This window comes from Xenopus tropicalis, chromosome 6 (assembly GCF_000004195.4).
Source record: "Xenopus tropicalis strain Nigerian chromosome 6, UCB_Xtro_10.0, whole genome shotgun sequence".
Taxonomy (NCBI): Eukaryota; Metazoa; Chordata; class Amphibia; order Anura; family Pipidae; genus Xenopus; species Xenopus tropicalis.
This window is the reverse complement of record NC_030682.2, coordinates 112044054-112068546: the sequence shown is the minus strand read 5'-3', so window position 1 is coordinate 112068546 and position 24493 is coordinate 112044054. Positions and strand designations below refer to the sequence as shown.

At 40.2% G+C, this 24493-nt stretch overlaps 1 protein-coding gene across 1 annotated transcript; it reads left to right on the top strand.

Annotated features, from left to right (window-relative positions):
- The first annotated feature begins 559 nt into the window (after window positions 1-559).
- LOC100135070 (uncharacterized loc100135070) lies at window positions 560-17304 on the top strand. The gene is made up of 6 exons (NM_001113809.1): window positions 560-894; window positions 7904-7964; window positions 10894-11032; window positions 15292-15381; window positions 15993-16094; window positions 16914-17304. The coding sequence occupies exons 1-6, from the start codon at window positions 762-764 to the stop codon at window positions 16992-16994; spliced, it is 606 nt and encodes a 201-aa protein (NP_001107281.1). The 5' UTR covers window positions 560-761; the 3' UTR covers window positions 16995-17304.
- The last annotated feature ends 7189 nt before the right edge of the window (window positions 17305-24493 follow it).

The following is a 24493-nucleotide window of genomic DNA, read 5'->3' as shown; positions in this document are numbered from 1 at the left end:
TGCAGACAGGAGAAAGTATGCACTACATTTCATGGCACATAAAAATGTAACCCACAAAACCCAATCAAAATCTCCCATCAGTAACACAACTACCCCACACTAGGCCCACCCATGTCCCCCGCCAGCTCACACCTCCTGCTCGCTGTTTAGGTAGGAGAGAGGCTGGGGGGGTATTTCTGCAACTGTAGAGGAAACAACCCCACCATGTAGCCCATCTCAGCATTTCGGGCCCCACTGTCTGCTTTCTCTAAAGTTACATTACTGTCTCCCATGTAGCTTAGCCCTAAGGCCCAGGGTTGACATATTTCACCCAAAATAATGATTGATATTGGCAGCAAACCTACTATGGCTGAAAGAAGTCACCTGCTCAGTAGAAATGCTGCTTCTGTGCTATGGGCAGAATCTCAAGTGCAGGCAGCCTGGCCAGTGTAGTGTATGTAGGTCTGTCCTGCAGGTAACAGGTAGTAATATTGCACATGCGCAGCATTCACACCAGGTGCAGCAGCAGCAACTCTGGGAACAAGGCGAGCGGCTAAACTGCTCAACAGAACCGGAACCTGTGAGTGCAGAGCGCTTCCCTGTGCAACATTACCGGCAATGGAAAGATTGCACAATGTGCCAATGCGGAAGAGCCCTGCCTGCTGCCTCTCAGCTCTGCCCAAGCCCCGGGTTAGCGCTGCCTGTACGGACCTGCCTGGGGAGGGGGGAATGGGGCGGCTCGGTCCGTGAGGCGGGGAGCGGCCAGTACCAGGGATCACACAATGGCCGTATCTGCTCCGCAGCGTCCCAGCCTGGTGGTGAAGTTGGTGATGACTGGGGACTCGGACGTTGGGAAAACCTGTATTCTTACTCGATTTACCGAGAATACGCTCCCCTCTTACATCTCCACCGTGGGTGAGTTTGTCGGCTATCCGTGCAGCCGTGTGACCGTGCTGGGAACTACAACTCCCATAATCCCTCAAGCAAGGCAAAGTAACCAAAGTTTGGGGCCAGATGCACTAGTGGCAGGGGTGGCTCAGCTGGAAGGGTAATTAGGGTGAGACTGGGAGATGAACATTTATTTACTAGCATATATATCATTGGGATATCGCTGCCTGATTGGGTGAAACAGAAAATGGTTTCCTATTTGTGGAGTGGAATTAAGGGGAGTCCTAAGCAAAGGGCTGAACAAATTGGCACCATTAAGTTTTATTTTTTACTAAATATAACTCTTGATTTTTCAGTGTTCTTGTAAGGCCAGTGTAGCCTGAGATTCTGTAGGTATCCTCTCACATGGCATGGCTTTAGGGTTCCACCTTACTTTAATACTGAATCCACATTCTGAATGGCTATTTAGCAAGTAATTCAGATGCATTCTGCAGACTGAACTGATTTATATGCAGCCATGCAGCATGCATCTAAGTAAATTGCTAGTTATTCATTATGTAGATTCAAAATGTGTCTCGTATTAAAGGGGTGACTGGGCGACCCTACATGGCTTGTTAACTACTTTCTCTATACATCTGTTTTCTATCATAAAACTCACAGAGCTAAGGTTACATATGTCCCTGTGCTAAATTTCTTTGGGCTTTACTGTCCTCCAGACACCAGTAACCTTAATATCCACCCGTCTCTTAGTTTCCAACCTCTCTCTATCCATAGCCATCAATCTGTGCATGTGGGACTTAACTTAAGCCCCTTTACCCAAGGTATCTGGAATGCCAACCCTTTATTTTTAATAAATTGAATGGCGTTCTTGGTCATAATGGTGAGTTAGTGCTATAGGGGATTCTTATTTGTTAGCGTTAGTATGAAATTCATACAATTTCTATAATTATAAATATATATAATATAACTTAATATTTGTGTGTTATGGCATATGCTTTGGTTTGTTCTGTAGGTGGTATATATTAATATGCAGATCCAGACTGAGATTCCAAATGGGCCTTGGCGTATGAAGTGCACAGAAGCCTAAACAAGCGACCATCTATGGCACCTTTCAGCAACCCCACTAACATTTGCCAGAGTCTATACATTGTCAGTCCAGGATTGCAAGTGTGTTAGCACTATAGGTCCTTCATATGTGTGTGTTATCTGTAGGTGCTTCAAATGGGTATGTTAGCAATATAGGTCTTTCATATTGGGTGTGCTAGCGCTATGGGTGCTTCATATGGGTGCGTAAGCACTATAGGTGTTTTATATGAGTATGTTAGCAATACAGGTGCTTTATATGGGTTTGTTAGATCTATAAGTTTTCTGATTTTTTTTCTCATGTTGAAACACTGGGTGGAAGTTTGTATGTGTGAAGAGTTCTCTTATAGGATTAAAAAAAAATCAGTATAAAGTTAATACATGAACCATTTTTTGGTGCATTTCATTTACAGTTTTGGCCATACATGGGCAAATTGTCAACTTGGCTTCTCTAAACCAGGTCAACATTTTATTGACACATTTTTGATGGCCTTCCCAACTAACATCCAAAATCGTACAGATATCCAAGGCCAGACTGTCAATCTGTGGATTCTGGCAAATGTCAGAAAGGCTGCTGTAAGATGCCATAGACAGTCACTATTTATTGGTGGGGACTGTTTGGGCCTCTGTGTACTGTAAAGGCCAGGGCCTGTTTTGCATCCCAGTTCAGACCTGCAGATATTTATTAGGGAGATTATATAATCCAGTTGGGTGAGGAGCTCATAGGCCTATTGATGTGTTCCTCTTGTGTAGTATTGTTGTTTCTGGCTTTGAGGGACAGGATAATGAGGCCTTTCAAGTGAATATCACTGGTGAAAGAGAGTTTATTTACTCTCTGCAGGTTTGTAGGCACAAAATATACTCTATAGCTGCAGCCCTGAAACTTTTGTTTGTTACAAAATGTTGTGTACTGGTTTTCTGACTTTTCACTTGGTGCCAAGGTTATTTGCTCTCGGACTAATAGCGCACTAAAAAAGAAGCAGCAGCATTGGTAGATCTGATGAAGACATAATTACTGTTTACATACTAAACATGGCAGTCGAGAGTGTATTCCATCGATGATAATAAATTAAAGAAAGTAGGAGGTTTCCAGAAATAAAAAGGAAGAAGTAGGGTAACAATGGACCTTTGGTTATATATGTTAATTAGTGACAGCATGCACACATCAAAAATTTTCGGTAAATTAGGTCACTGTGTAGTGAACACTCCCCATATAATTAGGCTTGTTAAACTGAAGACAAGACCAAGCAGGGAGACACAAGATATCTGTTTGGACTGATCTGCTGCTTGGGAAAGGCTTAGTCACCAACCTCAAGTTCATCTTTTATGCTTCTTTTCTAGGGTTTGTATGTAGGATTTCTTGTAATGTTCCAAGTGGAAGATCCAAACCAATAGCATGCTTTCAGTAACTTGTTTATAACTGGAGTTTTGATACACTACATTGCTTGCATATAAAAGTTAATGTGAGTGCTTGCAGGGGCATAGAACACTTTCACTGAAAATTTACAGTTCAAAGTTGTGGTGCGAGTGAAAACCCACCCTAAAGCTGGCCATACACGCACCAATATAATCGTATGAAACTCAGTTTTGTACAATATTTGGACCGTGTGTGGGCTCTTAATTATCCTGCCGATAATTTTCATACTATGGCAATCAGTAGTTAAGTCATTCAGACAGATTAGAGCATTTCAGTCAGATAACAATAAAATCTGTGCATGTATCGTGTATCTGACAATATCCTAGGGGGCCCTACAATGCATTTCCAGCACAACATTCTCCAATTTGGCTTTATTAGGGATGCACCGAATGCAGGCTTTAGTTCCGTATTAGGCCAAGATTAGGCCTTTTTCAGCAGGATTTGGATTCGGACCTGGCTGAACTGAATCCTTAAAATCATGTGACTTTTTATCTTTTTGCCGCACGCTTCACACAAGCTTCTTTTTAACCCTTCTATGGCTTAATCTGCATATGCATATTAGGATTCGGTTCGGTATTGAGCCAAATCTTTCACAAAGGATTTGGGGTTTGTTGCGAATCCCAAAATAGTGGATTCAGTGCATCCGTAGGCTTTATCCTACATTTTCAGTCTGAATATTAGTTTTAGATTGTTGCATTTAAACATATGATCGACATCTGAACGTTTGTTGGAAGAAGACTTAAATCTGACTGTGTATGGCCACCTTAAAGGACAAGGAAAGGTTAATATAAATTAAAAGTAAGTCTAAAGGCATTCTTTTTAAGTACTTACTGCATATCTAAATTCCCAGATCCCTGCTTGCTTCTCTGAGATATGGTGCTGGCAGCCTACAGCAGTGTGAAGCCTACAGTGACATCACTGAAATCTCTCTCCCCTTTCCTGTAGGCTGAATATTTGATTAGGTGAGCCAAAAGTGTGGCGTTTTTACTAAACAATAGGAGGACTATTGGGCAGTATGCTTTTTAAATTTTGACTTGCATTCTCCTTTTAAAGGAGAAGAAAAGGTAAAAACTAAGTAAGCTTTATCAGAAAGGTCTATGTAAATACAGCCATAAGCACTCACAGAAACGCTGCACTGAGTTCTGTATTAAAATAAACACAGGTCTCCTTTTTTTGTAAACATGTTTACAAAAAAATGTCAGATTTCTTTCTCTCCCCCTTTGCTCCGCTTCCCAACTCTGTGTATTCTAAGCTAACAGCAGCTAAAGGTGTTGTATGGAAGCTACTTGAGACCAAGCTAAAATGGCAGCTGCTATCTTAAACAAACGGAGGGAGCTTCTAGGCATGATTACTCAGGTGTATGGTAAAGCTTTCTGCAGAATAAATATAGTGTTCTAGGTGGCACTAATGTGGCTAATCTATTGGCAGTAAAATGCCAAATGCCTTTTTTTCTTCTTTAAGTATGCATACTGAAAGTGCAATTTCAGTAAAAATATATGCAATTGCTCAGGCATTTACAGGACACTTAAAGGGGCTTGTCACCCCAAGAAATTATTCTAAATCTTTTTTTATCATGTTAGTGGAGCAAAATAAACTTTACTTACACTATATAAATATTTCACATTTTATTTCCTTCAGTCTTAAAATTTACAATCACAGCAAGCAGACAGGCACCATTTTGTGGGCACTGTTATTGTATCACCTCAAAATCTTGTGTATGTGCCATAATAGGGGGCCTGATACACATGCCCATGCACTGGCTACACAATTATAGACTGTGATGAAGGAGTGGAGAATTTGAGGAGTGCAGTGAGATCTGAAAAGTGCAGAATGGAAAGTGAAAGTAATTGCCTGCCCTACCTTTAAGCCTGAGGCATAGAGACAGGGCAGGAAATATTTGATTGAAAGCTTAGATTTTTAAATACATTTATAACAGGTATGGATGTTTTGATAAAATAATGAACTTGGGTTTTTTTGTTTACTTTGCAATGGTCTGTTATACAGCGTTTTATGTGTGGGTGGTGGTGGCAGCTGCTACAATCCAGCAACTATTGCTAGGGGAGGTTGGATAGTTTGGGTGGCAGTGGTGCCTTGTTGGTGTTTGCTCCCCCCTAGCCCTTGGGCATCTAGTTCCCCTGCAGCATTTGGTTGCACCTCCATGCCTATTATCATGCCTATTATATGTAATATCCTGTATTTTACACCTGCCGCTAACCATATCATAACTACAGTCACCCTTCTATGCATTGCACCCATGCACTTTTTTTTTTTGCACCACCAACAATGCAATTGTGTGCCATATAATTTCACGTTTATGTGATACCCATAAGGTCTTAACTGTAATTTTTGTGCCATTTGGAAATGCTAATTTTGCACCTGTGTTGCTGCATTGCTTGTGCCTAAGGCTAATGGCAATCCCATTCAATACGAGGAACAGGCTGGAGTAAATAAATCTAGACCCGGTAAAAAAAAAATGGCATTCAAGAGCTCACTATTGCCCTCAGATATCACTGCTATATTCATTGTTCTAGTGCTTGAGGTTATATTTTATAGTCATGTCTTTCTAGTGTTTGTTTGTGCTCAAGGTCATTTAGTAGCTGAGAATGAATAATATTTATGCCCCCACCCAAACAGAATAGTAGGAACTCTATCAGCTAGTGTTATAGTAACCAATTATACAAGATCTTTACTGATACAATATATTACTGAAAAAGGATGTGCAAGGTGTATGTGTGTGACACAATAGTGCTGACATCTCATTTTTATAGAAAGTAGCAAGCAGTGCCCCCATCCTCGTCTTTTTCTATCTGTTATAAGTGCGGCCACTTCATCTTTATATTTCAGACATTGGAGCAGTAAGTGATTTTTTTTACATCTAATGATGATGTATTAGGACAAAGTCTAAGGACACCAAACAGTCTTGAACTGTCATGATGTTAACACTGATTACTTAATAAATTTGTTCCTAGTGACACAAATTTATCAGATGATACATTTTAACCTCCCTTTCTCAATGACAGATCTCGTGCTTCACTTGAAGGGTAAAACTTCAGGGAAGTGTTGGTACTGAACAAACAATTCTCAGTGCTGCCAACTGACACAGCCTTGCCATGAGGGCTGGTCCATTGAACGTTGCTTTCCAAATATTGCCAAAGTGAAATATTGATAGGACCATGTTGTTTTATCCAGTAAAATGTATCTCTACAGTAAACTGAATTTTGTGTAAACAAAATACTTTTAGGGTTAAGAGCTTTAGCCTAAAGCTGTAAAGGAAAGACCAACAAAGCTCCAAAAGGTTCCATCTGTATGTACAAGTGCTTTAATCCCTAGTTTTCCCCCTACCGTTCCTTATTATTTAGAGCAGCTCCCAAACTTTGAGCTGACTTCCCTGGGGGGGGGGGTTAACCTAAAGATTAGATTTGAGGATGATGCCTGATTGCTCTTCTAGATACCCCTGAAAGCCCAGGTAGAAGGTCAGTCAGGGTGAGAATTAGTTTTTTTTTATATGTACCCTAATGAAGACCCCCCTTTTTTGAATGGGGGTTGAAATGCGTTGGGTTTTTGATATGTAGAATAAAGTTAATTTTTGTTATATTATTTGGATGTGCCCTGCTCCTCTCTTAGACAGGGTGAGACATGGGTGAACATGTATTTGCTTTCCTATGTATTCTTGGAACTATGGCTGTTATGCCAGTCATTTTCTTCAAGAAGGGCTTGTACCAAAAAAACCAAAAAATTTTGACTACCACCGATTTAGAGTTTAGAGCTATGGGGACCTCGCTACTTTCCTTTAAAGGATGTAGATGCTCTATCCATCAGGAAGAGGCTGTTTCTGTGTTGCCATTTACACCCTGTATTTGGCTGTTTAGAGTGTAACTGATTTGAGCTCAGAGCTATTTGCCTGCCAAATCACCACTCCCTTAATGCATAGCACCAGAAGGATTTCATTGTACCTTTTAATCTATAATTTTTGGGTAGAAACTTCCATAGCATAACACTCTAGTCAGCAGCAAGACCAATCAGAGGGTAAATACAGGGTGTGTTAAACACATTCTCCAAAAAGTGGAAATGCTGCAAGGTGTGATGGGCATGGGTAAATACCATAGTGCTCAATTAAACCCCAACAAGGGAGAAAGCTATAAATTATAGTATATATACAGCATACTGTAACATCAGCTATATGACTATGAAGATATGAGTAACTGATATTGTCCCAACTATCTCCCCATACTTATAGTCCTGGTAGTCCTTGCCCCTAGTGCCTGAAGCACAGCAAGTGTTCATGTGCTCACTGTGTATGTTCTCTCCTGATACTCACGTTTCCTCCTGATACTCCCTTTCATTCCACACCTCAAAAACATACAGACAGATAAATTCCTGATAAAACTGACCATATTGTCTGAGAATGTAATGAGGATTTAGAGTGTTAGCTCCTCTGGGACAGTGAAGTGAATGATGGACAATCTCTGTAAAGTGATGTGGAGTATTTCAGCACTTTATAAATAAAGATTATAATAACCTCTTTTTCCTTTTAAGGTATTGATTTTAAGACAAAAACCATTCATGTTGCTGAGACAGCATTAAAGCTCCAGATCTGGTAAGAGCATGTTTCATTTTAGCTGCTTTTATTCATTTTAAGGTGTGAGACAGGCAGTGTTTAGCTGAGCCCAGTCCAGTCAAATACTCAGTGTTAGTGATAAAAATGAGAGGTATTGTATCTTTGTGTGTATTTTATTTGTATAAAGCTAAACTTCATTAGCTAACCACCAATTTAATGATAGTTTCTGTAGCTCGGATTAGCTCGATTTTTTTTTTTTTTCTGGCAAAATCCTCAAAGGCCTAGCATGCAAAGAGCAGGGGCATGGTTGAGAAACTATGTCTTATATCTAGTGATAGCTGGGCCCTCTGCTGGTCTGTTAAGGCATTTTCCGGGACATTATAATTAAGTTTTACTTTTTTCTTTGAGGGATGATTTAGTATAGTAGATATCAGTTTATAATTATCAGTATAATAACCTAAAAAAAAAAACTAGAAACCCCTATGTGTGACCATTCAAACAATCACTTTAACCAAATAAAGTAAATGTTTCTTACCATAAGGGCTCTGTCACACGGGGAGATTAGTCGCCCGCGACAAATCTCCCTTGTCACGGGCGACTAATCTCCCCAAACTACCATCCCACTGGCAAAAATAAGTCGCTGGTGGGATGGCACTCGCTGCGCAGGCGATTTAGGCAGATTGCCGAAAATGCCTTGCGAAGGCAACTTCGGCGATTTGCCGAAATCGCCTGCGCAGCGTGTGCCAACCCACCTGCGACTTACATTTTCGCCGGTGGGATGATAGTTTGGGGAGATTAGTCGCCCGTGACAAGGGAGATTTGTCGCGGGCGACTAATCTCCCCGTGTGCCAGAGCCTTAAATGGAAAGCCATCAAGAAAAGATTTCTGATTACATTGTTTATAGTGATTAACAGTGTTTTTAGCCCTGCTTAGGCTACTCAGTAACCCTGGCAGAGGATCATTGTCAGATTTGAAGAAAACTGAGCATGCTGTGGCTGTAGTGCTAAATAATACCCACAGTTCTACCATTTCCACATTTTTTTTTTGACCATGCCCTATCTTCCCTATCTTCACTGTGCAAGCACAGGCATGCATAGTGGTGTATTAGTGTGCTTAGAAGGAGCCTACAGATTCGGTGTAGTCCACAAGTTCTATCAAATATGGCAATTAAACAGGCCACTGCAGTAGTGGTGACTAGCCAGGATTTTCTTTCATGATTGTCTTTCATTTGTGCTAAAAAAACTCGAATTAAAATTGTGGTTCAAAAACTTGAATGTCTGATATTTATTATGTACAGAAAACTCGAATGTAAAACTTCACCATTTAAAAGTTTGTGAGTTTATATAAAAGTTTTTAATATTTCTCGAGTTTGTAAACTCAAAAATTCAAGGTATTTGAGGTTTTTTTATTTGAACGAGTTTTTCTTATTAATAAATAAGCAAGCAGTTTAGTCGATTTAGAAAAACAAACTTGAATTCACAAATTTGAAATTGGATAAATAAGCCCATAAGTGTCCTGATACTTCTGGCTAAACATTTGCGTACTTTTGGCCATGTATTATATCATTTGTGCACTTTTTAATCCTTGGAAAAACAATGTCAGTCTGGAATGGTACCTGGAATTGTAATAAAAATCAAACTGCAAAAAGGTACAAGATGGAACGAGTGCTATTAAAGGTGGGCGTTGTTAGTCTGCACGGAAACCTTTTGATGTGGGTATCAGGAGAGTTTTTTTGTAATGTAAAATCCTGCATTTCGTGCCATGTAACTAGAATCAAAAGTGAGTGAAACATTTGTTAGTTTTTGCATTTAAATACTTAGGGGATTTCCTTATCCCTTCCCTTACACAGTGCATGGCACCTTTTCATTTTACAGACCCAGGGCTTTAAATAACAAGAAAAGCAATTTGGGAAATCAGTGGTGCATTAGTATTAAGTCAATGAGCAAGCTAGAAATTCCATATAGCTTTAATTTAGTAATGAGTCAGGTGGCAGACTGGCTTATTACAATCTTACCATTGCATTTGCAACCCCATTAATCTGGTAAGAACAAGGAGCCGAGCTTTATTATATCATAGAAATGATCTGCATGATGTTTGATGCTGTGGCATCTTTGCACTTTTATCTGCACTAGTTAAGATCTATTTGACTTTTCCATTGCCCAACGGAGCACATTTGAAGGATTTTAATTTATTGTACATTCCATGTTTTGTCCACAAGTGACACTGGCCATGGCCATGTTTTTTCCCTCGTACATAGCCAATGGACCACTGAGTTTTACCCCTAGCTATAGAATTTGTGTTATTTAAATACTGTGTGTATACTGTACTCTAAAGGTGGCCATACACGGGCCGACTATAGCTGCCGATATCGGTCCCTTGGACCGATTCGGCAGCTAATCGGCCCGTGTATGGGGAGAGCAGAGCGGCCTGGCCGACCGATATCTGGCCTGAAATTGGCCAGATCTCGATCGGCCAGGTTAGAAAATCTGGTCGGATCGGGGACCGCATCGGCTCGTTGATGCGGTCCCCGATCCGACTGCCCCATTGCCGCCCACATAATCCGATCGTCTGGCCCCAGGGCCAAACGATCGGATTATTATTTTTTTTACCTAAATGGTCCCCGATATCGCCCACCACTTAATTGTAAGTGTATATTTTAGAACACATGATTACAGGTTGTCAGCCAATTGAAAAATAGGAAATTCTAGGAAACAATAAATGTTTCAAGGTGAAGTACACCTTTAACTGTTGCATTGTTCTTAAAAAAAACAAAAAACTTAGCACCGGAAAAAGAGCAATTAGATTTAAAATATACGTTTTTTTGAAAATGGGTATAAATTATGAGAAAACTGTACAGAACTAATTTCTTGTGCATAAAGTAGACATGTAAATTAGAAACAGGAGATAATAGTAAGATAGTAGCAGTCTTACCTTACATGCTTGAATTGTGTTCCTCTCTGTGTTATAGGGACACTGCTGGCCAAGAGAGATTCCACACACTCAGTGTTAGTTATTTCCGTGGAGCTCAAGGCTTCGTTCTTGTCTATGATATTACAAATCCTGCTTCATTTGAAAATACCGCTGTGTGGATGAGAGACATTAAAATGGTAAGAAAGGTTCCTATAGGTTCATAGTAACTGAGGTTGGAAAAAGTGAAACCTGTCTAACTTAGCTGATCCAGAGGAAAGTGAAGAACCCCATCTAAAACTTCTCCAAATTGACTCAGAGGGGGTAAAATCCTTCCTGACTCCAAGAGGGGGCAATCTTTGTTCTAAAATTTAAGTTCAGTAAACTTCGATTTTCTTCTTTGCTAAAAAGGCACCCAGCCCTTTCTATAGGCTATAAGCTGTCTAATGCATTTGCTAGCAGAACCACATCATCTCTTTTCCTTTTTTCCATACATTTTTATACATTAGTAGAATTGTCTTGTATTATTTTTGTACTTTGCTCTTATGTAGTCTGTTGCTTATATTTATTAATATTGTTATGCATATTATTATTGTGTAATTCTGTGCGATAATTATTAAATCCTCTCAATAGTATGGGTACAGTTCTGTGCCTGGCACAGAACACAGCACATTTCTCCAACATTGCTTTGTCAATAATCAACATGATATTTTGTGACTTTATGAGTCAGAGTAGAGTAGAATCGTGTCTGGTTCTGGTGACATATCCGGGGGCAGCCTGAGCAGGGAGACAGGACTCATTAGGCATTCGGTCAGGTGGAATATTCCTATAGAATAATTTATTTTCATTCACAAGTTTCTGAAGAATGCACTTTACCCCTTCTATGCTCTATGAGGCCAAGTCTTGCTTGGCACATTATAGCCATTATTTACATGTTTTTTACAGTTTTGGATAAATAACTTTCCACAAGGTGTATGATGTGCAGCTCTTTGTCTGCAGGGCTACCTGATGCCATACCTAAAAAATATGGTTACATGGAGGGGGACTTTTAAAATGTATAAAAGTGTGTCACTGAAAAATTATTGTATGTGTTTTATTAGCATTCCTAAAATTCCTGAGAAATGCTTGCATTTTGACTAGTCACATATATATTTTTCCAATGCATAAATGCATTACAATTATCGATGACCACCAATTAGCAACCAATTGCTAATACAGACACGTATGAGAGAAAATCTGTTTTTTAATAGTTAAGTTGGGTTTAAAAAAGACCAGAGTCCATCAAGTTCAACCCATTCTTGTGAACCCAGCACCCACAAACCTATAATGACCTATCTATACACTCGCATACATGAACCCATACTGACCTATCTATACACTCACATACATGAACCCATACTGACCTATCTATCCACTCGCATACATAAACCCATACTGACCTATCTATACACTCATACAAACCCATACTGACCTATCTATACACTCATACAAACCCATACTGACCTATCTATACACTCATACAAACCCATACTGACCTATCTATACACTCACATACAGACCCATACTGACCTATCTATACACTCACATACATAAACCCATACTGATCTATCTATACACTCACATACATAAACCCATACTGACCTATCTATACACTCACATACATAAACTATATATATATACCTATAACTATCAATACTAACTGTAGATATTAGTATCACAATAGCCTTGGATACTATGTTTGTTCAAGAACTCACCCAGGCCCCTTGTAAAGGCATTAACAGAATCTGCCATCACAACATCACTAGGAAGGGCATTCCCCAACCTCACTGCCCTCACCGTGAAAAACCACCTACGCTGCTGTTCCATTCCTCTTTTCTAAAGAGGTGGCTTCTGGGGCGCTGGCCGTTTTTATGGGTAAAAAGAACATCCCTTATCTGCCTATAATGCCCTCTAATGTACTTGTAATCATGTCCCCTTGACAGTCTAACCTTTTAGTTTAAATTTTCCATCTCCAGCTCATTAATATCCTAATAATAGACTGGAGCCCAAAACTGCACTGCATACTCAAGGAGAGGCCTTACCAGGGACCTATAAAGAGGAGAAATTATGTTTTGATTCCTTGAGTCAATGCCCTTTGTTATGCAAGTCAACACTTTATTTGCTTTAGTAGGCACTGCCTGGACAAAAATTAGAATTAGACAAAAATAGAAAAATATGCCCACCTCTAGGTCATTAATAAACAAGTTAAAAAGCACAGGACCAAGGACTGACCCCTGCGGTACTCCACTTACAACAGTGGCCCAATTATAAAATGTTCCATTTACTACCACTCTCTGCAATCTATCCTTTAGCTAGTTCTCTATTCAATTACAAATATTATGTTCTGAGCCAATATTTCTCACTTTTATCATTAACTTTCTGTGCAGTACTGAACAAAAAGCTTTAGAAAAGTCCAAGTAGATGACATCCACTGCCATTCCAGCATCGAGGTTCCTGATCACCTCCTTATAAAATGCAATTAAATTAGTCTGGCAAGATCTGTTACGCATAAAACCATGCTGGCACAAACTTATAGTATTGTGATTTGCAATGTATTCAAGTATCCTATCCCTTATTACCCCTTTAAAAGCTTTCCTACCAATGATGTCAGACTAACAGGCATATAGTTTTCAGACTGAGAATGGGATCCTTTTTTGAATAACTGCACCACATTAGCAATTTGCCAGTCCCTCTGCACCATGCAAGACCTCCCAAGAGTAAGAGTAACCCATGCATCAGTAGTTCTATTACAGGTATAGGACCCATTATCCAGAATGCTTGGGACCAGGGGTATTCCGGATAAGGGGTCTTTCCGTAATTTGGATCTCCATACCTTAAGTCTATTAAAAAATCAATAAAACATTAATTAAACTCCATAAGATTATTTTGCATCCAGTAAGGATTAATTATATCTTAATTGGGATCAAGTACAAGGCACTGTTTTATTATTACAGAGAAAAAGGAAATCAATTTTTAAAATATGAATTATTTGCTTATATTGGAGTCTATGGGAGACATGCTTTCCGTAATTCGGAGCTTTCTGGATATCGGGTTTCCGGATAAGGGATCCCATACCTGTACTAGAATTGGGTCTTTTAAAAAGAAGCATTGATTATTATCTGGCTCCTCAGTTGTGTAGGTAGAATAGATGTCAGAAAATTAAAGTTGGTTTATGAATATGTTTTATTTGTACAGGTATGGGATCCCACTATCCATAGACTCCATTTTAATCAAATCAATCCAATTTTATAACATTTTATAAAACGATTTCCCTTTTCTCAGTACCTTGTACTTGATCCCAGTTAAGATATAAATAATCCTCATTAGAGGCAAAACAATCCTATTGGGTTTATTTAATGTTTAAATGATTTTTCAGTAGACATAACATGTGGTAATCTAAATTATGGAAAAACACATTATTCATTATTCAAGTCCCAAGCATTCTAAATAACAGTTTCCATATCTGTATTTAAAAGATAAACTGTTATCTGTACCATTTCCATCACACACTGGTATGTTTTAGTGACATTTTGTTTTGTCTGCATCTGTTTCTATGTGTATAGTAGAAAGGGGCACTGCTGCGGCAGGGCCCCCAAAGTTATCAGGGCCAGCAAAAAGCTGCTCATGGTAACTTTAAGAGGTGAATTTCCATTTTTTAAAATGGAAATTTGGCTCCAAAAGTGCAATTGTGCTCTCTAAACTAGCGATGCAGCCCCCGGCACAGTAAAGGTAAGCTGAGGCAGAGGGGGGGCGGCATTGGAGACGGTAGACAGGGATAGTCTAGAGCAGGGATCCCCAACCTTTTATACCCATGAGCCACATTAAAATGGGAAAAGTATTGGAGAGCAACACAAACATGAAAAAGTTTCCTGGTGGTGCCAATAAGAGCAATAATTAGCTATTTAATAGCCACTATGTGGACTGGCAGCCTACAGAAGGCTCTGGCATTATACTGGGTTTTTATCCAACCAAAACTTGCCCCCAAGCCAGGAATTCAAAAATAAGCACCTGCTTTGAGGCCACTGGGAGCAACATCCAAGGGGTTGGAGAGCAACATGTTACTCACAAGCCACTGGTTGGGGATCACCGGTCTAGAGAATAAAAACCTGGCAGTACTGTTATATTGTTTCTGCCTGATTTTTCATATAAGAGAATGGTGACAACTAAGCCATAATTTTGATTCTTCTCTCCCTTAGCATTTTTTAAGTACCACTTGAGTGTAGGCTCTATCTCACCCGTGAATAGTTAATGCATTTTACGAATTGTATGGAACTGCACAAATTTTTTAGAATTCTTTGATTTAATCTAAGGAATGTAAGTGCTCTTCATCTCCCTTCTCTAGAAGTGTTTGCTTTAATGATTTAGAACCCCATTGGTTTAGTTACTTGTTTACTTTTGGCGATTTGTTTTTGTAACACAGAAAGCTGGCGAGGAGGTAGAAGTAGTTCTCTTGGGAAATAAGTGTGACAGAGAAGATGAACGCGAAGTTGCCAAGGAGCAAGGGGAGAAGGTAGGTATTGATTATCTAGAAACAAAAGGAGTATTTGAGTTAGCTGGGCACACTATCTGGGGGGCAGCTGAGCATGCAGCCAGAACACTAGGAACTAATGTTGCTTAAAAGGTAATTCTCATTTAGCAGTATTAATAGTGCCCCCTTTGTCTGCATGTCTGTGATACCCATTTCTTACCTACACTTATGTTTCAAGAAACCAGAAAGGGAAGTGGCCTAGCAGTCCAGGGGGCATGGTATAACCTCGATGAGGACACGGTGAGCTAAATGCCACCATAAAATTTCAAAGCAGGCCCAACTCCAAATTTTGTCATGACCTCTGCAATGCCTTTATTCTGTGATGACGCAGCTCTTTCCGTGCACTGTGCAAATTCAGCTTCAATATGCAAGTGTATTGTAGCCTTTTAACTTGCACTGCAGAAATTAAACATGCAGGAAAGATGAAAAAAAAGTAATATAATTGGATACAACCTTACTTACATACTCCTACTAATAAAAACATTGTAATATGTTACATTTATTGTCATTGTAGAGAATAGTAATACGGTAGTGTTTGTATAATGGCTTGATGAGGTAAAAAGAAGAAATTAACATGTTTATCCGTCCTATAGCTGGCATGGGAATTTGGCATACCGTTTTTTGAGACAAGTGCAAAAGAAAATATAAATATTGAAAAGGCATTTATAACACTGGCAGAAGCTATATACGCAAAGGTAGGTATGACATCATCTGACTGGCCATGAAGTAATAAGAGTTCTATGTTATCATCTTATCTTGTTTTTCTTGTGGCTATTAGTAGTTATTATTGGCACTAACTCCTAAGCATTTACAGGGTACCATAAGGGATTTGCTAATAAATGTATAGATGTTCTTTCTGAACTAGGCTCTGTAAGTAGATTAACAGGGAACGTACAGGGATTCTAAGACTTGGTTTGGTTTCAGAGCTAGGTTAGCAGATGCATCCCATAATGCTTAGGTCAATGTTTAGAGAAAAAAAGAGAATCAAACAAGTTGCACTTTATTTTGGGGCACCCTGCTTTGAGGAAGCAACAGTGACTTTAATAGTGGCCACTTTAGCTCAGCTTAACCATTACAGTGCTCAAGGTCGCTCTTAGGTTGATGTATAAACATATGCCATATGAAGCATGATGGAAAAGAAAGGAGTGAGGTAGACACGTACCAGATTGTGGGGGGTTTGAGGAAGGCGCAGGAATTGATGTAAAGGAATGGAAAGGAAGGAAGGCTAAGGGGCGCTTAAGAAAATCCTGCCTTGCGAAGCAGAAGAGTGGAGACCTTTGCGCTCTCTCTCTCTCGCTCTCTCTCACTCACTCTCTCTCTCTCTCTCTCTCTCTCATATAATATATATACAATAAAATGCAGAGAAGGGTAGATAAGTAGCAGAGCTTACAAAATGGCAACAGTGTGGATAAACATAACCATTTAATGAATTTTATGAATATTAACTCCTGTTTTTAATTAAATATTGTAAAATGATACACATTACATTGAAATATTGTCTGCCTGTTTTTCAGAGAGGATCGTTATTAGTTAATCACAATGTAGTCAATTTGCAAGACATGAAGAAAAAGAATTCCTGCCTGACGTGTAGCTAAGGCTGATGTAACCCACCCTATTGCCTATGTTGTGAAAGGAAATCCAGGACTGGTTTAATAAATTATGTGTGTACAGTATAAATATAGGTATGTTATATTATGCACATTGAGTGTCTGACTAAGAAGTAGCGTACTTAGAATCATTTATTTAAGTTACAACATTTAGAACTATCCATAGATAACTATATTGTGAGTAAATGTTTTTGCATTATTTTAGTCACACTGAGCTTATGTGAGTTTATGTAAATTATTCAGCTCTGAGCATGGCAAATTTCATGCATTAATAACTATAAATACTGCAATTTACCTCTCAGTGCCCCATTGTACTATTTTGTACCACTTTATCCATAGCGCTGTTTTATTTCTTGTTACTGTATACAGCTAACTCCAGAAATAGAATTGTGTTGTATTCATTTAAAGATTAGTGGACTGAATACCAGAGGGAATTCATTTGGGCCAGAATGAGCTTTGAGAAAAATGTCCCCCTAAAATTCACCAAACAATTCGTAATCTGTTAAAGGATAACTAAAGCATAGAAATGTTGCACATTATGTTTTGGGTTTCTGTACCAGCCCAAGGCACCCACAGCCTTTAGCAGGGGCAGGTCTGTGCCCCAAAGATTCCCCAGTAGCTCCCCATCTTCTTTTCTGCTGATTCACTGCACATGCTCTGTGCTGCTGTCACTTGTCACAATACAAGGCTAATTAGTAATTTATGCAGATTCACATTGCATGCCAGCTCAGAAACCATTGCAGTTAGCATCCGATTGTAATAATCAGCCCTAAAGCATCAGCTTCTGTGACAGGCAAAACCTCATTTTCTGCATAATAATTTACACAAGCACTAAATTTAGCTTCTCAACAGCTGCCCAGAGCACACTTGTAACTGTCACTTGTAACAGGATGCAAGATGGGGAACTCCAGTGACAACTTTGAAGGCCTGGATTAGTACTAATATAGAGATGCTGAACTGTCAGGCTGGTACAGTAAGTTCAGTATTTAAAACATGGCATTTCTAGGTATATTCTGTTTTAGGGTTTAGTTCTCCTTTAAGTCCTAGTTAGAGTAGTACCCATGCAAATTCTATGTAGGTTTCCACTGCACAGTGGTTCACATTAGATCTACCATTTTGTGTGTATAAGGCTTTAGCTAACCTACAAGAGAAGATCCTTCTGCCAGACTAACAACTATCTATGAGAGTTACTTATATTATTACAATATAAGAAAAGAAAGTTACTCTGTGATTCAAAAAAGACCTGTAACATGGCTGATAATGAGCACATGGTATGGCCACAACAACAGGAAGTGAAGAGGCGCACCATGGACTGTCTGATATAGTAAATTACCAGATGAAAGTTCTCAGCTTCATTATATGCTGTGGCCAAAATGCTATGCTTTTGGAGATGAGTGGATATTGACTAGGCAAACGGGAAAATCTTTTTGGATGATTGGCCCATGTACATAGTATTCAGCTGACCTTGCTGTTTAAAGGAGAAGGAAAAGCAAAGTCACTTGGGGGTGCCAAAATGTTAGGCACCCCCAAGTGACTTTAATCGCCTACCTTTTTATCCCGGGCTGGTGCCCCTATACGGAGAGAACAGCACCAGCCCAGGGTAGCTGCAGCGCTTTTTCCTGGTTTGGGTGCGCAGTAGAGTGAAAAGCCGAACTTTAACAGAGAAGTCGGCTTTTCACTCTACTGCGCATGCGCACGTCGTTTAGTCCTTAGAAAATGGAGGAAGGAGGAAGTGCTGCGCTACAGGTCACTTGGGGGTGCCAAACATTTTGGCACCCCCAAGTGACTTTGCCTTTCCTTGTCCTTTAAAGGAGAAGAAAAGGCTACATCACTGGGGGGTGCCAAAATTTTATGTACCCCCCCCCAGTCACTTTAATTACTTACCTTGAAACCCCCGGGATGTATGTATGTATGTATGTATGTCAGAACCTGACATTTGGCTACAGAGAACATTTCTGTCTTTATATAAGTGTTGTGTTTATGAGTACACTGTGGCAGGAAAGAATTATGTTGCTGCTTATCTAAACAGAGCTGTTAGCCCTCTTGGGCAGGTGCCACATCAGGCTAGTAACATCGGCAACTAGACTGGCATGTTTCAGATTCCTGCCGACACTGAGTGTTTCAGCCTTTCATTGCTGAATGGTCAGATAATCTCCCTACAGTTCAGCTTGTGCATGATTCTTTTGCATTCATCATTCCCTTAATATCTTGTCAGAATTATTTCTGTGTTCTAACATAACAGGAGCAGGAGATATAGATCTAAGCAATAAAAACATAATTTGTTATATACATCTTGCTAACAAAAGTAATGCTCTGGATGCAGAAAGCTATGCAATCGATGATATACCCAGACTTATTTTCAGAATGTGTAGTGTTTGAATTACACGGACACATAACATCTGGCCAAGCCCATTAATTGATTCATTTCCTATGATATGATAAATCCAAGTGGGCTTTGCATTGTTTCTTGGGCTATAGCAGTGCTCCAATAAAAGAAGCCCTGTTGTTGCATGGCTGTGGGTAACTTTATCCGTTCGTTCACTAACCTGATTTTATAGAAAGCAAGGGACTTTGGATGCTCACTTATATTATAACCATTAACTTTAAGTCATCACGTTATTTGATACAGAATCAGATGTATAGTATGTGAGGCTTTTTTCAGCCTTAATAACTACTGTATATACTACTACTAATTTGGATGTTTTCCCCCACACGAATAAACTCTATAGTAGAGTCTATAGTATTAAACAGTGGCATCCCAATTGTTAAACTGCAACTGCTAGCATGACTAAAGGTGGCCATACTGGGCAATTTCAGCTGCCAATATCGGTCCTTTAGACCCATTTGGCAGCTTATCTAGCTGTGTATGGGCACCACCGACTGGCCTGAAATTGGGCAGATCTTGATCAGGCAGGTGGACATATCGGTAGAAGATCTGCTTGCTTGGCAACCTCAATCTTACAGTGTATGGCCACCTTAAGGGTTAAGACACACGGTGCTACTAGTAGCAGCTACTTATCACAGCTACAGAAATAGACAATGTTGATCATTTACTTCATTTTATATATGTGTATAAAACACAGTCACATGTAGCCGGCACTCACATAAACCGTCCATAGATGTTGCCTGGGTGCAGTACGGAAACAGGACTGCACAACACAGGGCTTAAAGCAACTTTAAATATTTTTATTTGGAAACTGACGTTTCAGCCTAGACAAAGGCCTTTTTAAAGATTTTAGTTATCTTCTAAAGGGTGCCATCCATGCCATGTCCTTTTGCTTGTTTGTCAGTCTGTCTGAAGAAACATTTCCCCAAACAGTCCTTGCTGTGACAGCTGAGAACCCTGGAATAGATTCCATCACATCCATTGTTCTGATCAACTTGTGGATTGTCTTTGGTTTCCACAAGCTGGCTTGACTCCCTCCAGTTGGTATTTCCTCATAAACTTTGTAATATCCAGGCAAAACCAAGGGGTGTTGTAAGGGTAGGAGCTTTTCCACTTGTCCTACCCCAGCGAATGCCAAAGTGGTAGCAGAAAAAAATGAGACATGGAGCTGCCAGCAGAGTCCTTGTCTTTTCCGTTTATCATTTGGCAGAATCAGTTACACACAAAGAAACTCTTCAGCAGGGTGGAGACCCTTTGTGGGGTTCTTGTACATAACTATCTGCTTTACTCTGTGCATTTTGGAGCCCCAGATGCAGTGGAAAAATGTAATTGTGGTGGCCCTGCAGATTTTAGCCAGAGGTGGCCAAGCTTTGGCCATGTATTGCATCATATGAAGAATCTCATTCCGCATCACAAGTGTTTTCCCTTTGAGGTCTCTGCGACTTCCTAGACCAATCTTTTGTTGGACTTTGGCCAGTCTCTCCTCCCAGCATTTCATGCCGGCACCCCCATCACCAAACCAAACTCCAAGGATTTTGGTGAAGTCTGACTTGATAGAGAAGGGGGCGGAGTCCAGTCAGTCCCTGCCTGAGTGGGGCAGGGAGCTTACATTACAACTTCCCTACCAAAGGTCCATGTACACAAAGACACAAACGCTGTAGGTGTCACATAAGGGCGACACTCAGAGCTACTCGTAGCAGCTACATGTGTTTTAGCAGAGGCAGTTCTCAGTATTGCCTATGGCAGGGTATTTTCTGGTGTTTAGCAGCCGTTACAAGTAGCGGCTACTAAGTAGCTCTGTGGGTTTTCACCCTAACCGAATAAAAGTTACTGAAGCGTCCTGGGAGCTGCAGTTGCTGTCTGGCTGCTATTGGCAACAACACTTTAGCACTAAGGTTCATAAATAAGTGCCACTGTATTTAGTATATGCTAATGTGGTATGTTTTACTTTCTGTGATTACATCACAAGGGGACTGGTGGTCTAATGTTTTCTAATGTCTATAAAGTTTTCTCCCACTGCTAGCAGCGCCAGGCAGGACGTGTTGACAGCTCAATGATAATTTGACATTCCACACTGTCATTTGATCAGGGCACAATGTTGCTCATTTGCTGGAAACCACTGCTAACAGAAAGCCTTTTGCATTTAAGATACAGTCCCTGTGCATATTATGGTATCTCATTAGCATTTTTCAGCTTTGTTTCCCTTTAAAGGAATTCTGTTACGAGATTTGTGTTTTTCAAAATGCTTCTTAGCACTCCTCTAGCACAATCCTACACTGAAATCCTTTTTTTAAAAGAGAAAACAGAATTTCATTTTGAAATTTGACACAGGGCTAGACATGTTGTTAGTTTCCCAGGTTCCCTCAGCCATGTGATTTGTGCTCTGATAAACCTCAGCCTCTCCTTACTGCTGTGCTGCAAGTAGGAGTGGTCACCCCCTTTCACCTCAGCAGCCAATGGGAAGGTAACAGCTCCCTGAAACCTCTGCTGAACAATTCAGCTGCCTGAACCAATACCACCTCGATGTTTCTGTGCTGCTGCCCCTGCTTTGTTAGGGGCTAATTGTACTGCTGGTAAAGAAACTATCCCTTGGGGAAATGGGCAAAACTGCCAATACTGCTTCCTATTCACTTAAGGATGATGGCACACACGGAGATTTTACAAAGGAAATCTGTGCTAGCCACGGGACAAATCTAAAAGAATCCTCTGCATTGGCATCAGTGTGAATTTATTTACAATAAAAAGTGACAAAGGTGGTGTCAGGCATTTCTCTGGCAGCTAAAAAAAACACTGGAAAAACCGCCCCATGAGCCTAAATTAACTTGTAAATAATAGTACATTAACTTCCAATAACAAAGACTTCAGATCCTAAATACATTATACAGTGGGGGTAGAGGCTAGTGACCACAAATACTTAAATACAGTTAGAGGCAGTGGGAACTTTAGCCGTAAATACATTAACATAGAGTGAACTTTAGTTACCTGAAGGCTGAAGAAGGTTTCACCGCTGTATAGCTAAAAATAACTTTAGAAATTGTTTGCATTTCTAAAAATGTTCCACCTAGTGGTGTTAAGAATAGCAACCAAGCATAAGAAATGGATAATAACACTAAAGGTGGCCATACACGCACCGATAATATTGTACGAAACCTCGCTTCGTACGATATTCGGTGCGTGTATGGTATGTCGGTGAGTCGACCAATATCGCAGGAAGCTGCTGATATCGGCCGACTCGCCGATCGGACCCGTTTGAAAATTTTGATCGGGCGCCATAGAAGGCGCCTGACCAAAATCTCCCTTCAGCGCTGAATCGGCAGAAGGAGGTAGAAATCCTATTGTTTCTACCTCCTTACCTGCCGATTCAGCCCTGAATGGTGTGTGGCGGATCTGACAATGTTTCGTGCGGATCGCCACGTGTATGGCCAGCTTAAGAGGAGAAACAATAGCTTATCTGAAAGCAGTTCTGTTGTGCAGTGTTGGCTCTTTCTAAATGTACAGGATCAGGCAGAATGACCTGGCGTGGCTGCCTACACAGTGTAATTTAATAATGAAAATAACACCATGAAAATCATGACAGAAACCCTTTAAGCACAGATCAAGTTACTGATAAGAATGCAGTTCTTTTTGTGCTTTTCAGATTTGCCGTTCAGCCCATCAGTGTGGATACTGTGGCATGTAAACGCTACATGTGTTTGTCATGTCAGGAGAATGTGGCGTATGCGCCACATCCTGTGCTCTATACTGTTACCTTACAGCACTCAATTGGAAACTTGTTATTATAAAAATGCTGATATAGTGTATATTTATATTTATGTAGTACTGTACAGTGGAATTATATATTAAAGGAACAAACGAGGTCATTACAAAAATTAATACAAACTAGAAAGGGAAGTTTGAGAATAAACATGTTGGTTTGAAAAATGTGAAGTCACTGAATGAAATCTGATCTGTTGTTGGCTCCGCCCAGTTTGTCTAACCTTTGACCACAGTTATATAGTAAAACCACTCTGCAAAGTTTGGGGACCCTGGTTTTAATAGTGTCTGAATGGCAGCAACTTAAATTTCCCCACTGAAAGTCAATAAGTGACATCTGATTGGTGGTTAGAGGCTCCACCCACTTTTTCTAACCTGGAACTTCAGTTACCCAGTGACTAACTCTGCAAAGGTTAGGGACCCTAGGATTAATAGTTACAGAACGGCAGCAGTTTAAATTTAAACCAGGGGGCTCAAACTCAATTTACCTGGGGGCCGCAGGAGGCAAAGTCAGGATGAGGCTGGGCCACATAAGGGATTTCACAAAAAATTGGCTTTCAAGGGATAATGCAAGGCACGGCGGCCGGGTGCTGCTGATTGCGGAAATGGCGTTATGCCATCATAACAGTTATTATGGGAAGACGTTCTGTGTGCACAATTAGCTCCTTATGATGGCATAACGTCATTTCCGCAATCAGCAGCTCCCGCCCGCCGTGCCTTGCATTATCCCTTGAATCGCAATAAAAATCGCAATCCATTCATTGCTTTTGAGAAGGCGTTGGTGCGGGCCACAAAATATTGTACCGAGGGCCGGAAATGGCCCGCGGGCCGCGAGTTTGAGACCCCTGATTTAAACCAATAAGTCAATAGGTAAATTGTGACGGGTGGTTAGTGAGTGTGCCCACTTTTTCTAACCTTGAGTCGAAGTCACCCAGTGACAAACAGTGGGCACCCTGGCATAAATAGTGTGAGAATGGCAGCGTTTGAAATTTAAACCAATAAAATTCAATGGATGAAATTTGATTAGCTGTTAGTGGTCCAACCCACTTTTCCAAATTTTAAACTGCAGTCCCCCAGTGACCAACTTTGCAAAGTTTGGGGACTCAGGCATAAAAATTGTGAGACTGACAGCATTTTACACTTCACCATTGAAAGTAAATAGGTGAAATGTGATTGGCTGTTGGTGGCTCCTCCCACTTTTTTCTAACTTTGAACAACAAATACCCAGTGACTAACTTTGGAAAGTTTAACAAGCCTGAAATTAATACTTAAATAATGGCATTAGTTTAAGTATAAACAATGAAATTCAATGGGTGGAAATGGATTGGCTGTTGGTGGCTCCACTTGT

What these genes read in the sequence shown, in the direction of transcription:
- LOC100135070 (NM_001113809.1), top strand. Translation starts at nt 762, where the DNA reads ATGGCCGTATCTGCTCCGCAGCGTCCCAGCCTGGTGGTGAAGTTGGTG. An exon ending in CTCTTACATCTCCACCGTGG is followed by an intron (nt 895 to 7,903) that starts GTGAGTTTGTCG and finishes TTTCCTTTTAAG; the next exon opens with GTATTGATTTTAAGACAAAA. An exon ending in CCAAGGAGCAAGGGGAGAAG is followed by an intron (nt 15,382 to 15,992) that starts GTAGGTATTGAT and finishes TCCGTCCTATAG; the next exon opens with CTGGCATGGGAATTTGGCAT.